This window comes from Hylobates moloch, unplaced genomic scaffold (genome assembly GCF_009828535.3).
Source record: "Hylobates moloch isolate HMO894 unplaced genomic scaffold, HMol_V3 SCAFFOLD_1, whole genome shotgun sequence".
Taxonomy (NCBI): domain Eukaryota; kingdom Metazoa; phylum Chordata; class Mammalia; order Primates; family Hylobatidae; genus Hylobates; species Hylobates moloch.
In genome coordinates, this window is record NW_026652276.1 from 166,922,614 (window position 1) to 166,939,413 (window position 16,800).

At 34.0% G+C, this 16,800-nt stretch overlaps 1 protein-coding gene across 2 annotated transcripts in view; it reads left to right on the plus strand.

Annotated features, from left to right (window-relative positions):
• Nucleotides 1–16,800, plus strand: part of CALCR (calcitonin receptor) — a 152,782-nt gene that overhangs the window by 90,563 nt on the left and 45,419 nt on the right. For both annotated transcript variants that reach the window (XM_032753485.2, XM_032753486.1), the window contains 3 exons: nt 7,191–7,344; nt 9,144–9,254; nt 14,303–14,415. In XM_032753485.2, coding sequence (XP_032609376.1) covers nt 7,191–7,344; nt 9,144–9,254; nt 14,303–14,415 — 378 coding nt within the window. The remainder of the gene's footprint in view (nt 1–7,190; nt 7,345–9,143; nt 9,255–14,302; nt 14,416–16,800) is intronic.

A 16,800-nucleotide genomic window follows, 5' to 3' on the forward strand; every position in this document is an offset into this window, starting at 1 on the left:
TAATGAAGAATGCTGAATAAGGAGGAACATTTTGAGCGTGATTTAATTAGTATTTGCAAGGGTAGGCATTGGTCTCCAGAAGCCGAAACTAAGTTCCTCAAAGCCATTATTTTGCTTAATATTTTGTTAATAAATCTCTCCTCTGAACTGTCTCTAATTTAAATTAGTGTTTATGATCTACCCAGAAATTTGAGTTTTGTTTACAAAACTTTAACATTAATTTGAGACATCTCCATATTATCTTAGAAATTAACATAGATGGTAAATAATATTCTCAGGTAAAATGTTTTCATGTTGAAAAAACTATGTTTTGAATCTTAGTTCAAAACTATGGTTTGAATGATAGTTTCTGGGCTGTTCAATCCTTTTAAAACTTCTGAACTCTTTCAGTCTGGCTATTGATTTCAAATGTATTTTTCATCAAAAACTGACTATGGAATCAAGTCTTTATATACCACTATTATTCTATAACTCTTTCTCCAATCTTTTAAATTATGTTCAGTTTATGTAATTCTATATTGTTTTATTCCTAAAAGATTTAGCAAGTAATCGGAAATATAATCATCTTAGAAAACACTATCAATGCCTATTATTTGTGTCAACATTGTTAACCTACCATCACATCAGCTTCAATAGCACATGAAAGGGAGATGAGTAAATTTTACATAAATCAATGTGGAGCTGCCTTGCTTCTTATCCTTTCTATCACATCAGAGTAACATTTGCTAATAAATTACAGCTGGCAGCAAAGATCACTCAATATCTCATACTGTCATACTGACCCACACAAAGCTTGCATAGGGTTCCAGGATTTCCATTGTTTATTAATGTGTAGTTATAGGCCTACAAGTCTGTCTAAACTGTTTGTCTTTATATTATTCAAGGAAAAAATATTGCTAGTATTTCATAAATGTTAATTTAATTTGTAAGGCAATTTTTATTTTGTAATATTATACATCAAATAAATGGTTTATGGGAATGACTATTAATGCAACCCTTTTGCACCTATTTGGATAATAAGTATAACTTATTTTATTGTCAGGTTGTCTTATCATTTTATCCTATTAAGTATTTCTTTAGATAAATTACAGTAAAGTTTTCTAAAAGTAATTAGTATTTGGAAATGCAGGTTTCTTTATGTCACTGGAAATATAATAAAAACACTAAACAAGACTACTGTGGAAACTAATAGAATATTTTAATTTGTCTTTAAATACCCAGGCCTTATGTGGTCTTCTATGGATATAAAAATATTGCTATATATTATTGATATTGTTATTTTTCATAGCTCAAATGAAATCCTAAGTGATCTGGTATAGGTGAATATTTTTGAATAATCATTTTTCATAAATCAAATAATTATATTGAACATGACAGAAGAAAAACTAAAGAAAGAACTAAATACTAACAAAATTGTTTGAAGATTATCTAATTACCTTTTTTATTACAAAGGCTTTAGAAAATTTGTAGTGTGTTCAAAAAGCAAAGTAGGTCATTTTTATTCAAAACTTTTACTAATATAGTCTATAATTTAAATATTGAAAAAATGCACGTCTTTGCATGAGCCATGGACAGAAACATTTTATGGCTTGTGGGCACCTCTTGACCAGCAAGCATAACTGAACAGGGCACTTAAATGGGTTTGTGCTCTCTTTGCTGTAACAGAGAGAAATTTTCTTCTCTCTCTGTATTTGGATTATATATTTGATTTGGAGGATTTGTCCATAAAGCAAAATTTGATATGTCCATTTTCTTCAAAACATTTATTATGTTCACATTGACACTTCTCAGAGAAAAAAAAATTTAATGACATTGTTCCTAATTAATCCAAAATATTACTTTTTAGACAATAGATTGTAGTGAAAATACACTAACTATTGAATTCTATCAACTCGATTTCCATATAGGTTTTAAAGTATCAGTTTGGGTCACCACCTTCAATTAGCCTCTTTCTGTTAACCATAACCACCTACTCAATTCCTCTCCCTCCTGTGAGGTATACAGTAAGCTTAGAACAGTGGTTGGTGTATAGTGAGCTCTCAGAAAAAGATGCCAGTGACAATGGTGATGACAACAATGCCAATGGCAATAATAAAGACATAAAAAATTAGATTCTTCAGAGCAGGTGTTATTGTTACTTGTTTACTTAGCTATGTTCACCTATTTGCTTTGAATTTATGATAGATGCAGTTTTGTTGTTTATATAATGTAAGTAGAATTACACAGTACACCAGCCAGGCATCTGATCCTACCTGGGAAAACCAGGGCTAACACTTTTTATAACAGTGTGCTTTGTCCTTTCTTATTTTGAAATGTATAAGTAACTGAAAAGCAAAAATAATTATATACATTAAGGATGGTGACATGAAAATCCCATTGGTTACATCAGTTTGTGGATTCTAGGTTTAAATACTTTTTAGAGCAGTTTTGCCTGTGGCAATCAATAGGAAGCTCTCCCTTCAGCACAGCAGCTTGGGTCCGTACACCCAGTGGGCTTGAACTATTGCAGAGATGGACCATTTCTCAAAGTTCCATGAAGAACAGCTCTGTAACTGTCTCTGTACTTCTAGAAACTGCCTGTAACCCAAAAGCAACCTGACTGTCCTACATCACAGTAGGAATTGCATAAGCATATGACCACTGCAAATCAGATTGCTTTCCTGTGGACTCCATGATTAGTGTGGATAAAATCAAGAATGTAAGCTCCATGAGAGCAGGCGGCTTGCCAGTTTGGTTCACTGCTGAATTTCCAGAACCTAAAAGAGTGCCTGACATGTGAGAGGCACTCAAAGTGTTTGTCGACTGAAAAAAACAATGATGTTTGGGCTACTGACTACTACTGTTGGTGGCAGCTTGGTGGTCGTATGTGTGGCGCCATTTACTTGAACCTTTAGGAGTGACATCACATATACGGCAGCTAAACTGCTACATGGGACAACAATTAAGAGTTTTGTTTGTTTGTATGTTGAAAAATCATGTAAGATGGTTTATATGCAAAGCTTTGAAAACTGATGTTTATTCAGAAAAACAATATGCCCTTAATATCTCATTTCTATCTGGATGTGATCATATAATCATATATTTATTTAACCCCCTGAAATAAGTAGTATAGACATAACACTTATAATAAGTAGGATATTTTAAGTCTCTTACATTGCTTGGTAGTTTCATCCAATCACTACTGGTTTTATTTTGTCTATGAACTTTATGAAATTTGTATATGTGTTATTTTTAAGCTGTAGTAATTCCATGATTGTAATTATATATATAATATATAAAATCATACATATATATTTATATGTTTATCTATCTGTCTGTCTATCTATCTATCTATCTATCTATCTATCTATCTATCTATCTATACAGTCAGCCCTCTGTATCCATGGGTTGTACATCCATAGATTGAACCAATCTCAGATAGATAATATTCAGGAAAAAATTGTATTGAAAATGTACAGACTATTTTTCTTTTTATTATTTCTTAAATAATACGGTATAACAACTATTTACATCATATTTACATTGTACTAGGTATAAATAATCTAGGGATGATTTAAATAATACAGGAGGATGTACATATGTTATATGCAAATACTACACCATTTTATATGAAGGACCTAAGCGTCCTCAGATTTTGATATCCACAGGAGGTCCTGCAACCAATCCCCTGAGTATACCAAGGGATGACTGTATGTATAGACACAGTGCCCCAATGGGTATGTTATTTTAGGAAGAAGGCCACTGAAACGTTCATCTACTGCTGGGAAAATTCCATCTTCAGTGCTCAAATATGAACCAGACCAGGAACTGATGCAGATTATTACTGCTCATCTGACAACAGAGGTTCTAATTTTTCATTCCTTCAGTGTTGAAACAATCTCTATTGAACCAGCTTCAAACAAGTTCACTGGAGTTTGTTTCAATATTGCAAGAATGATAAGATGGAAGCTACTTTCATCAGCATGAATTATAACTACTTATATACAGATTGTCATATTTCCACTGTTACTGATGTTAAAACTGCATTAAAGCAAATAAAAATGTAATTGAAAATACAAACATAGGGTTTTCTACTTGTTATCCTCGGACATACTATTTGCTTATGGTTTCCATGAATTTCTAACTAGAGCAAGAAAATCTCTTAGCTGGTTGTCAGCTATATAAAAAGAGAATTCAGAAGATTACTTTTGGGAAGAAAGCCAGGTTTAAACAAAATAGTTCCTAGTGTTTAGCATATCTAATACAAGTGACAGATAAGATTTATATATGACATCATATTCCATCTTCTAATTCGAATTGAAGATGGTAAGAAAATGGTCCAGAAATTAATAATACATCAAATGATCATTCTCATATTAACTGAAGATTTTAGAGCCACAAAAGAAGAATCTAAAATAAATGTATAAGCTGAACCAATAATTAATATCTCTATTGTGAAGGCATCATGATCCATTTTTGCTTTGATGGTTACCTGATATGTAATTGAATTTTTAAAACACACATTCGTACAAATGTTGAGTAATAAACTAAAAAAAGAAACCTCAACATGGAATCCCTTCAAGTTACTCTTTTTTTAAAGTTTTGCAAATCGTGTTCCAATTCCATTAGGAATATCTAAGAATTTTATGACTGACGATTCTTTATTGTTCATAATTTCAGGTATCAGAAATATATTTTATAGTGTTGGTCCATCTTGCCAGACTGTAAGCTCTATGTGAGCACAATCTACACTTATTGTATTCAGCACTGTATCCTCAGCATCTGGCACAATGTAGGGCTCACCAAGTTTAATCAATATTTGTTTGACTGATCTGAAGACCAGTGGGGAAAGTGTCATATATCAAAAGAATTGTGTTCAGCTACATTGGTAAAGGATTTGCACAGTTATAATCATTTTTATGGGTTCATTACTTTCTCTTCTGACATAAATTCAAGAGACATTAAAATTAGAAATAAACAAAATGTTTAAAGAGTAGCATCAACTTTATTCACAATTGGTGTCCATTTGAAGTTATCACAGTAATGTTATAATAATGATAAGTATTCACCCTCTTCTCTTTGCAAGCTATTTCCACTAGGATGGCTTGCTACCATCTCCAAATCTAACCCAAAATAGGACTGACTTACCAAGGGGAAGAAGTTCCCCCTAATAAGGTTTTCCTTTCCCAGCATCTCCCCTTTCTTGGGAACTATTTTTTTTCCCCAAATATCTAGACTAAATATCTGGGCTATTTGACTATTACTGTTTCCCATTCCCTGTATTCAAATATGCCTTCATGTTTTTATTATTGAGAGTGGTACTTTCTTGTTCCAACATGGACTGATCTAGTCCAGCCAGGCCTTCAACTTCCTGGCTGCCCCCACCCCACCCCGCAACTTTAACCTGTGGACATCTGATGCCTGCTGCATGAATTTTACTAAAAATTCTCCTTTCACAACCTTCACTGATCGAAAATCTACAAAACATCTTTATCATATATATTATGTTATATACCATGTTTTAACAATATTAGCTAAAATGTTTTGAACCCTTCATGTCCCTGACACTTTGTGTTTATTTTCTTGTTCATCCTCACAACATCACAGATGATAAATATTATTCTTACTGCTCTTCTTATTTTACGTTTCCTAGGTTGAAAAAACAGATCTAGTGAGAGGTTGCTAACCTGCTCGAAGTGACAAAACAAGTTTTAATTCTTTTTTTGTTATCTGAAGATTCAGATAATGCAGTCTTGAAAGCAAAGTCCTGACCTTCTTACCCTCAAATATGCTCCCCTTCAGGCAAGATGATTTTGTCACAGTGGCTCATGCATGTCATTTCCAACCTCCAGACTTTTGTGGGAAAGGTCCCTCCATCCCAAAAGGCTTCTCAGCCCCCCTTGTGCCTATGCAGAAACTACACACACTCAAGGTTCAATTCAAATTCTCCTTGTATCTGTAGCCATCCTGAATGTTTTTGCTCGCCACTCTCTCCAAACTCTGAATTTTGATTGGATTGTGTGCTGGACAGCTTAACAGTTAGTGATGTGCTGTCATGTAGGACATACACAATAACACGCATGGAAAACAGTGAGGATTCACCATGCAGAGCCAGGAATGTACATGTCAACTTAATAGGGATGAGTTTTGTTTAGAAACTAGCACATATAGAAGAGTACATAACACCACTTTTGCCATCAACACAAGTGGAGAAACTTCAATCTTAGAATTGAAGTTTCAACGGGTATGATAGAAATTAAGCAGCATTCCTAAATTCAGAAAAAGGAAAGTCAGTGCAGGCTGATATTTTTAGGTCTTCTCAAAAAAAGAAAAAAAATCTCTATGCAGAACATGGATATTAAAAAGTCGCAGATTCTAACACCACTAAAAACATTGGTCATAGCCAAAAAAGAAATTGAAATCTTTATAAACACAAGTTAGGAAGAACAGTGTGACAGAGTGATCTTTTCAAACACCCACATTACCTTTGAAAAAGAGAGGCTTGTGATGGTGATGATTAACTGAAACTGAAAAAAACTATTGTCAATCTGTACCAAAATGCAAATGTGCTGAGATAAATATCTAAGAAATACATTGATTTTTTCATTAGTGAACATGAATTGCCCTGTACAGGTCATCTGCTGTTGAAACCAATTTAAGGAGATTATGGTCAATTATGAGGAGCAGAAAACATATTTTGTTTGTTCCATGGAATAGATGGGATAAATTTCTGGCAGTGTACACGGCACCAATAAAATTTAGCTGAAAGAATCAAATAAAAAAGCATATTTATTGAACTATGTCTATTTTTTAATAACATGATTCATGATTCTTAAGAGTAAGGCAAAGTTGATTTAATATTTGTATTTTTTGGAAATTAGATTATTTGTTTTGTTTACTTCTAAACTTTAGAATCATAATACAGTTAAAACAATCCTAGCTGATAAAGAGGTATATGAGTGTATGTAGGTGTTATCCATTTTCAATAGTAAATGGAAACTAATGCAAATATAAAATGTGCAGGTAGAATTGGTAGATGAAATGTAAAAACATTTTTAGTTATATATATGAAAAAAACTGTACATTGAGACCATGAATAAGTATTGCTTAGAGAGCAAAAATAAATGTTTTCAAACTTTTTCATTGTCTCATTTATTTGTGCTCACCCATTCCTCCTGTCTATAAGTAACTGATTTTTCTTTTTAATACAGCACCCAACCCCAATTCTTCCTGCCTTTTCAAATCAAACCTATCCAACAATAGAGCCCGAGCCATTTCTTTACATCGTAGGACGAAAGAAGATGATGGATGCACAGTACAAATGCTATGACCGAATGCAGCAGTTACCCCCATACCAAGGAGAAGGTAAAGAGAAGGATATATATGAACATATGTTTGAAACACCACTAGAGACATTGCCTTTTGTGGTTAAATATGTGTTGAATAATTTAATATGCCAGCAGTTTTCACACTATGGTATGTTTGTGTATTTCATGCAGTGCATATGCCTAATTTCTTTGCTCAAGTTCATCTGACTGCAGTTTGGCTAACATTTGCCCTCATGATAAAATTACCGCAATAATTCAGTATTCACACCTGGCGAGCCGGAACAATAAAGGACCGAGTGAGGGAGGGGATGTAGAGAATGACAGGAAAGGGAATTGGAAAATAGTGGGCAGAGAATTTGCCCGAGGTGGACCCTATCAAACCCTATCTTGCTTGGATTAATTAGGTAATATCTTCCCTTTAACTGTCAATTGGTTGGCAACCCATACTATTCTTCCACACTTTGTGGCCCCACTTTCCAGGAGAATTACAAAAAGATACCTCCTAGCCAGACATTGTTTATCTACCAGCTTCTCTAGAATGGCTGTACATGACTGCCCAGATATTTTCAGGTCTAAACATATTCTATTAGCTGTAGAGGACCCATAGAAAAACAAAAGGGGAGATGTGATGGGCAAGCTCATTGCAACATCCCTTTAAATTCTCCTACTTGTCCCCTGAGGCATTTGAAAAGATTCAATAAGATCTTTTACAATCATATATATATATGATTGTATATATACACATTATATACATACATACATATATATACATTATATATATACATACATATATATACATACATATATATACGTATATATATATATATATACATACATATATATATATATATATATATTTGAGACAGGGTCTCACTCTCTCGCCCAGGACGATCCTCCCACTTTAGCCTCCTGAGCAGTTGGGACTACAGGTGCATGCTGCCACGCCCAGCAAATTTTTGTATTATTTTTTTGTAGAGATGGGGTTTTGCCATGTTGTCCATGCTGGTCTCCAACTCCTGGGCTCAAGAGAGCCTCCCAAAGTGCTAGGATTACAGGCGTGAGACACTGCATCTGGCCTACTACCATGTACATTTTAAGACAACCCAACTTGGTAGGGGAAAAAATGATTAAATATACTCTGTTACTGCACATTCTTTGCTTTCAAATAGTTCAAGTTTTAGTTTGTAGTTCTTATTTTTACCGTTTTCCTTTAAACAAAAATATTAAGTCAACTGAAAGGCAGATACATGTTATTCTTCTGTCTGCAGTAATTTCAGTGTTTATCAAGAACTAAACAGGCATTAGATATAACTCTGACTGAAGGAGAAACAATTTCATTGAAGCCAATGAGACAATAAAAACACAGAACTGATATTTTCGGGGTTTTCTGAGAGCTCTTTCCATTTTTTAAATAACTTTTGAGAGCTTTCTTGAAAGCCTAAATCTGATTCTTTTGAATACATACCTTTATAGAGGTAAATCTTCATGGTTTTGGGTAGTTTTTTTTGTTTTTTTTTGTTTTTTTTGTTTTTTTTTTTGAGAGAGAGAGGGTCTTGCAGTCTTTGGGGCATTTGCTTTTTTGATATGCTCAACTTTGTAACCTTTTACAAAGTAGAAATAGAACCCTGCTTGTCATCCAATGAGATAATTTGGTCACAGATATGCTAAGGCTATTCGAAACTTTATTTCCAAAATAAATGACTTTGGCTCGTTTGAAATGTAGGTGGTTATGACTGGTGTAGTGAGCTCAGCTACATGTAATATCATCTTGGGATCAATCTTCTCATTTAGTTAAATCCACATGGCTTCAATATTAATTTCCTTCTAAATGGCCAGGTCCATATTGCAATCGCACCTGGGATGGATGGCTGTGCTGGGATGACACACCGGCTGGAGTATTGTCCTATCAGTTCTGCCCAGATTATTTTCCGGATTTTGATCCATCAGGTAGAGTGTTTATTTTCATTTTATGTTCTTGTTATGAAGCTTTCATGGTTTTGAGAAGAAAATCAGATACAAAATGTACCCACCTAATCATACTCCACATTTTAGCAGCTTCTGAAGCGTTTCCTTAATTGAAATACTTCTTAGTTGTACAAATATTACAAGCTGTCCTTTTTTTTAAGTCATATTGCTGTTCAGTTCTATGTGTTGGTATTAAATTCTGGTTTATAAAAATAGTTTTTCTAAAACTCTGTGAATAATTTTATTTAAATGTGAGTTTTAAAAATTTTTCAATTGTCTCACTGAAAAAGAGGTAGAAATCTTAATTATGAAGGAGACCCAGATGCTGAAACTAAATGGATTAGCTATGGGCACAACATATAGGTCCCTGTTAATGGGTGAAATTTGTTCCCAAGAGTAAAGTGAGCCTGAGCCTACAGGGGTTAAGTGGCTTGAGAATCCCAATTAAAGAAGAAAAACGAGTCTACCCCTGAAACAATGTTTGAAAAATGCTTTTTGTGCTTTCTTCAAGAGTAAAAGATCTAATTTGTCCCTGAAAACAAAATTTCACCTCAGTAAGGCAGAGATAATGGAAGTGGAATTGCAGAGGACCTCTTTTAAAACCAGTGCAGGCCAGCCACTTCTGGGAATTCCCATTGTGATGGAAAAGTTGGGATGTCAAGAAAGAAAGGGCTTTGTGCTGTCCCCTAAATCAGCTACATTCCTGGAATCTCTAACTAAATGCTATTTGATGATAATCCTTCAGGCCCTTATTGACTCTTCCCAATGAATGATGCTTCATTAATCTTGATTTGACAACTACATTAGAAGTAACTTGATTGGCACGAAGAGCTGTTGTGCAATTGAGGCTACTAGGCCAGTTCCAAAGTAACAATGGGGCTCTTGCCAAAGTGGATATAAATATTGACTACAAGGCAAGGTTTTGATCAACAAATCAGAGATTTCCAGGCATCGATCCATCTTCATCTTTTCAGTCTGGTTCTTATATAGAAACCTCTCAGCTGCAGGACAAATTCACTTTAAAAGTGTATCTGAAATATATACATATCCTCCAAACTTAAATTGTAAATATATATTACATAATATATAGACACACATACACACACACACCAAACTTAAATTCTTTAGGATTTTCTTATTTACCTCAAGCTTACATCTTAATGATGTACAAAACACATTAATGAAATGTCAGAGGTTTGTTTCACTTTGGAAAAAGTCCTTGGTAAAAGACAGATAGCGAAAGAGTGAAGAACTGTATTGAAATTCAAAAGAGGCTGACATTCTGAAGGAATATGCTGGAATGTAAAAAGCAAAATTTAACAAGGAAGCATTTACAGCCCTGCACTTGAAGACAAACAAACAACTTTAATGGCACAGAGCCAAGATGGTCCAAATATGGTTTGGGACAGTGATTCTCAACCCAGATGCCCTTTCACAAAATAAAAATAAAAATAAATCGTAAGCTTATAAAAAATGCAGATGCCTGACCCCTGTCCAGATCAATAGAATTTGAATCTCCAGAGATAGACCTCCCCCATATGAATCTGTGAATCTGGAGAGAGAGAAGCACGTCGTACTTTTCGTGGGTCAGTCCACACAAATAGTATTTTAGAGAGAAACATCAATTATCAAAGCACATGTAGAGAGTCTCCAGGCTGTGAGCGGACAGTCTGTGGGGAGTGAGTAATGGGGGTGTTTGGTTTCTAAAGGGAAGACCCAGAGTAAACATAATCCTTTCTTCAGATATTGAAAGACTCATCAAGTGAAGGAGGACAAATTCTTGATAGTTGTAACAGTTAAAACCAAGAAATGACTCGATCCAGACTTTAGTTAAAACAAAACAAAAAATACCATTTCCTATAGCCTTGTTCATGAGTGGAATGACCTTCTTGAAGAGTAGTATCTCTCTGCATACAATATATTTTCCCATACCTGGCTGCATAACTTTGTTGAAACCAAATTATATTCATTTTATTTTAAAAAACTACTTTCTGCCAACTAATAAATATAAAATGTGGCCACTTTTAAAAATTGCAAGTAAGCTTGGAAGGGTTGTCATTGACAAATAACATTAGCAAAATAATTGACAAATTTTCAACATCAATTTTTTGTGCTGATTAGTGCTAATCCTTTTTCACATGTTACTAATGTCCAATAGAGATGCTTTAAATAGGGTTTGTCCAGTGGCTATCTCAGGAAATTTACAGTTTTAAGTTTTCTTATTTAACTTTGTAACAGACTTACATGAAGCAGTAATGATTCTAATAGGTTGCTTGAAAACATCTTTTGCTTGAAAAAATGTTTTTTCATCCATTTTAAATAAAAATTAAACATTCAAGTAACTCTATAACTTGCAGTTGAAATCTTGCATTTAGTTCAATAATACCTGTTTCAGTCATACAATAAAAAATGATGAATTATACCTAAAAATTGCCAAGATAAAAGGATTTTTGTACTAGCTCTTAGCAGACCGAGTAACCAAAACTACTAATAGAAAATTATTTTAAATATTATCAGATCTCAGTGATTTTTCAGCCAAATAAGTTTCTCTTTTTTTCAGTATGTTATTTCCTTAGCCTTTAAAACAATAGCAGTATTCTTCAAATATTACCATATGATTCTGACTTCCACATCCTGTGCTAAAAAAGAAAATAGCCATCTATAAAAGCATTATCTATAGGTACCACAATGCTTTGCCTTTGTTAACGTAGAAAAATGCTTCAAAAATATTTTCCCTGAGAAATTATCAAAGATTAAAGTTTTGTGAAGATTCCAAATACACTTGCAAAATCTCCCTGCATATTATACCAATCTAGGCTTGCTATTTGATCTCTCAGACAATAAACACATTGAATGGGTGCTTTGAAGAACTGGAGAGTATCTGAATAACTCAGATTAAATTTGGCAAGTACATTCATTTTAATGTTTACTTGTTCATTATTTCTATGTTATTTAATTCAACCTGATTTTTTCTTTCAGTTGCTTGGCCAATTCAGAGGTTAGAATTTAAATATTATCTTGTAGCCAACAACATTATCTAAAATTCTTTAGGTCACTGGAATGGAATATAGATAACCTCGATCATTTATGAGATTTCACCTTCTAGAGTCCCAGTACCAAATTAAAATATTGTTGACCAGTATTATAATACAAAAGCGAGGTTTTTTTAGATAATCCAGCTAAATTCTAATTTTATTTAAGTGCCATTTTAGTTGTTTGCTAACAATATACTAGTTTTACAGTGTGTTTATCCTGCTGATAATAATGTCTTGATAAATATTATCTCACCATTCTGACCACTTTTTACTCTCAATATATATTGTTGTGATTTCCCAGCCTCATGCACTTTACCCAGAATCTCAGATATATACTCAGTTAATAATTAAGCAAAATACAGAACAAAGAAGTTTTCTTACTCATTTTTAAGATGGAGCACTTGATGTAGGGTCTGGTATATTGTAAGTTATCAAATGTTGTTTTAAAAAATTATTGTAGTTGCTATAGTGGCCTAATATTTTAGTGTGAATTTCAGCAAAGATATTATGAGTCATCCCCATGAGAACTCATTATTTCTATCAAGTTTGGAACTTTACTTTGTACTGATACATATACACTGCCTAAAAAATTAAAATTAAAAAAGCATCAAGGCTTTATCATACTGTAACCAGCACTGAATATATCACACAAAAATAATTGAAAAAATAATAAGCCTGATGGGAACCAGCAGGCACCACAAAGCAAGCACTTGGAAAAGTTCTTTCTCAGGGTTCAAAGAAAATCTTCTTGTCCTTTTCCTCCAAAATATTTTAGTGTAAGCAGAACTGTTAACCTCAGTGAGCAACCCCAGAATCGCTGACCTGCTGGTTGGAGGGATAGTAAGATGTCAGGTTTTCCTCCTCTTTGCTAAGCAACAATTTCAAAAAAAAAAAAAAGAGGGCCAAACCAGTGTTATCTTTTATTTATGTGCCAAATCCAACTTCCAGGTACCATTTACATCATCTTATTTTCTCACCTACGTCTGCATCTTAACAATAAGGGCTTGCCTGTTTTGTTTCCTCTGACCAGTTGGCACATTGCCACAGAAATAAGAGGCTTACTTAGTGCTTAATAGCTCTGCAATAGGTTTGGAATCAAGTAGACTCAGATTTGATTCCTGACCTTTCTACCTGCTAGTTATGAAAGGGAAATTTACTTATATAAAAAATGGGAAGAACAATATTCACTTCAAAGACTCGTTATTAATGTTAAAGAAGATAATTCTGCAAAGTGTTGAGCACAGTGCCTGGCCCCCCCATAGCGAAGGTGGAGATCTTTAATATGCCAATCCAGCTGAGTTAGGGATTTCATTAACTAGCATCTATGAGAAACTTTAAAAAGTAAACAGTAAAGGCTGAAGCCTGGATCCCTATATATTTTCTGTGGGATGAAGAGAGATGATTCAAATGAAATCTCTTGAGAGGCAGAAAAAAGACCTCTTGATATATCCCTTAGTTTTGGACTTCTTTGTTCTATTGGATTTAACCATATGAGATTGGGAAGATTTGACCATTTGATCCAAAAATTACTGTTTCATACAGTTAGTCTAATGAAAAAACATTGCAATTAATAAAGAAAAGTATGTTCTTGTTCTTCTCCAATAGTTTCCATCTATAATCAAAAGTTTAATATCTGTTAAAAAAATTACGAGGTAGAGTATAGGTAGCACTTTGGAGTCTGACCCATATCCATGTCTTTGGGTCTAAATCCTGGTTCAATCTCAAGCTCCATGACTCCTCTCACTCTCTGCTTTGAATCTGTAAAATGAAGATGGCAATGCCTACTTCACATGGTTTTGCTAAAGATAAAATGAGACAATGCATATTAATACACTTTGTATAATACATGATTCGTGATAGTCTCTATTGACATACTCACATTCAAGTTCTATAAAATGATTAATATGTTGGAATGGCTTTTAAGCTTTAATTTATTATTTTTCCTTCTTGGGATTTTGAGATATTAATGTAATAACTGTTATGTTTCATTAACAGAAAGGGTTACAAAATACTGTGATGAAAAAGGTGTTTGGTTTAAACATCCTGAAAACAATCGAACCTGGTCCAACTATACTATGTGCAATGCTTTCACTCCTGAGAAACTGAAGGTAGGTTCTTTTTCACATTTCAGTATTGAGTGAGAATGTCATTATTTGTACAAGGAAATGGACGCATAACTGTAAAATATCTGCTACCAAGAAGCCAACAGGTTTTGTGGAAAGAAATCGTATGATAACTGGTAAGTTCTAGGAATCTCTAGAGTAGCATTAAAGAAAATGACATTTCACTTCTTGGTTGGCACTCAGAGTCAAGAGTCAATTGAAGTTCCGTGAGCATACAGAATCAGTCCATTTATGCCAGGGGGATAAGTGTCCATAGAGCAGATGAAAGGATTCCCAATGATGCCAGAAATTAGGCAAAATTTCAAGGGACTCTCTAACATCTCTCTTTTCCTGGAAGAGTTTCAAAAAACTACAGATTTTTCCACAAGTCACAAGATAGCATGCTTCCCCTGTGTTAGCCATGACCTTAGTTTTACAATAAAGCATAGAAAGAACTCCTAAAGTGGGGCATCTCATCAGTCCACTAATACAGGTATGGCTGCTTAGATTATTTTCAGTGGAAGTTCATTCTTATTTGTTAGTACTTGCATTTTACTGTCTGTTAAATATTTTGAATATTATCTCTGCTTAGAAACATTTATCTAAGCAAATGGCGGGTGGGGAACAGATGATCTTTCTTCCTCAGATGCATCAAAAATCTGAAAAATTCACCAAGTCTACAACCAGCCTCCTCACCCTACAGAACAGGGAGTTACAGTTGGTCAATGTTTAGCTGTGCAGGGCGTCTCTAAGCAACCCTGCTGACTCTAACATAAACCTATTATTTCTGTCAAAGATAGACCTGTATACTAAATAATTATTCAGTTGAAAACTAAAGGCACATTAGTGTTTTTGTTCGTTGTTGAAATGCTTTCAGGGTGTAGAAAAGTTTTCTTTTATTAAAAACGAAACAACACCACAAACAAACAAGATGAACATATAGCTTAGAGACCAGTTGAATAGGAGGGACACCTCATCACAAGCACAGGCTAAGGGCACCACAGCCAGTTATCTCTTTACAAATGGTGTAGTCACCCTGAGAATCAGATGCATGTCTACACCCTAATGGAGAGCTGTTAATAAAGTCTGATTAATAAGCTATATCACGGAGAAATGAATTTTCCGAATGAGTGCCGATTATGATGTTACAGAGAAAAATTATACTCATGTTAACCGGATTGTTGTAAGTAGTGCAAGTCCAAATCATTCTTAGTGTTGTTTTTGGACTACTCACATACACTGGCCACATCTGAGAATGAAATAACTTAAAGAAGAAATGCTACTCTCTAGGCACTTAGTATAATGACTAAAATGCTTTCCACAAGTCTTCCATATAAATATAGTCACATTAAAATTTTAAGGAACCAACCTAGAATTCATTAAAAAAAAAACTCAACCTTGAGAATGACACAAGGATGGCAACTAAATTATGAGTTGTTGATTTAATCTTACACATTTGGAAACTCTATTTCAGAAGAACAAATGTTTTTAAAAGGAGTACTTTGGAAGCAACTGAAAAGAATATGAATTAAGTTATATAAATTTTTCTTAGAAATAAAGTATGCAAAGATTTTTTAAAAGACCGACAGAAGAGGGGGTACAGATACATATCCAAATTAATTAAGGGGCAAGAGTGTTCTACATAGTAAACTATTTAGAAGGAATAACTTTTAGAAAATGCCCCTCCTGATATTGTCTACAAGTGAAGTTAGAAAAATAGCCAGAAAATGAATTCCTGGGAGAAAAGATGAGTGTGTGTGTGTGTGTGTGTGTGTGTGTGTGTGTGTGTGTGTGTGTAAGATTCCTAAATCCCTCCCAAGAAAGCTACCTGAGGATTTTATCAGCTCTAATTATAAACCAACTATTCTAACTTTATTAACATTTCCTGTAAGAGTAAAATATGCTATTAAGAGAGTGGTATCAACAATGAAAATGCCCCCAAAATATGGAATGCCTGGTCCAATGATGCAACAGGCACAACTTCGGAGAAGCTAATTAGTCCATTTTGAAATTCTAAGGCCTAGAAAAGGAACGTTCATTTCAGGATAGCAATAATGCACATAACCAAGAAAGGGCTCTGAACAGTTTGGATGCATTTTAGCTGATTAGTGCTTCAATCCCAGACTCTTCCTGAGGAAATTGACAAGAATCAAAATGTTCAAGGATATATAAATGCTACATTTATTCCAGGAATTCAAAGAACTTCATAGAAGGTATTCATCCTATCTACACTACATTTGCATTCATACCAAGACCCAACAGTCAAGAGATTAAAGTACAACTACAAAATAATACACAAATTATGCTTCACCAAGAAAAACAAGTGAAAACAAATCCCTAGTTGCAATAGATTCAAGTCTGTTTCAATTACAGCTGATGAAATTGGCTAAA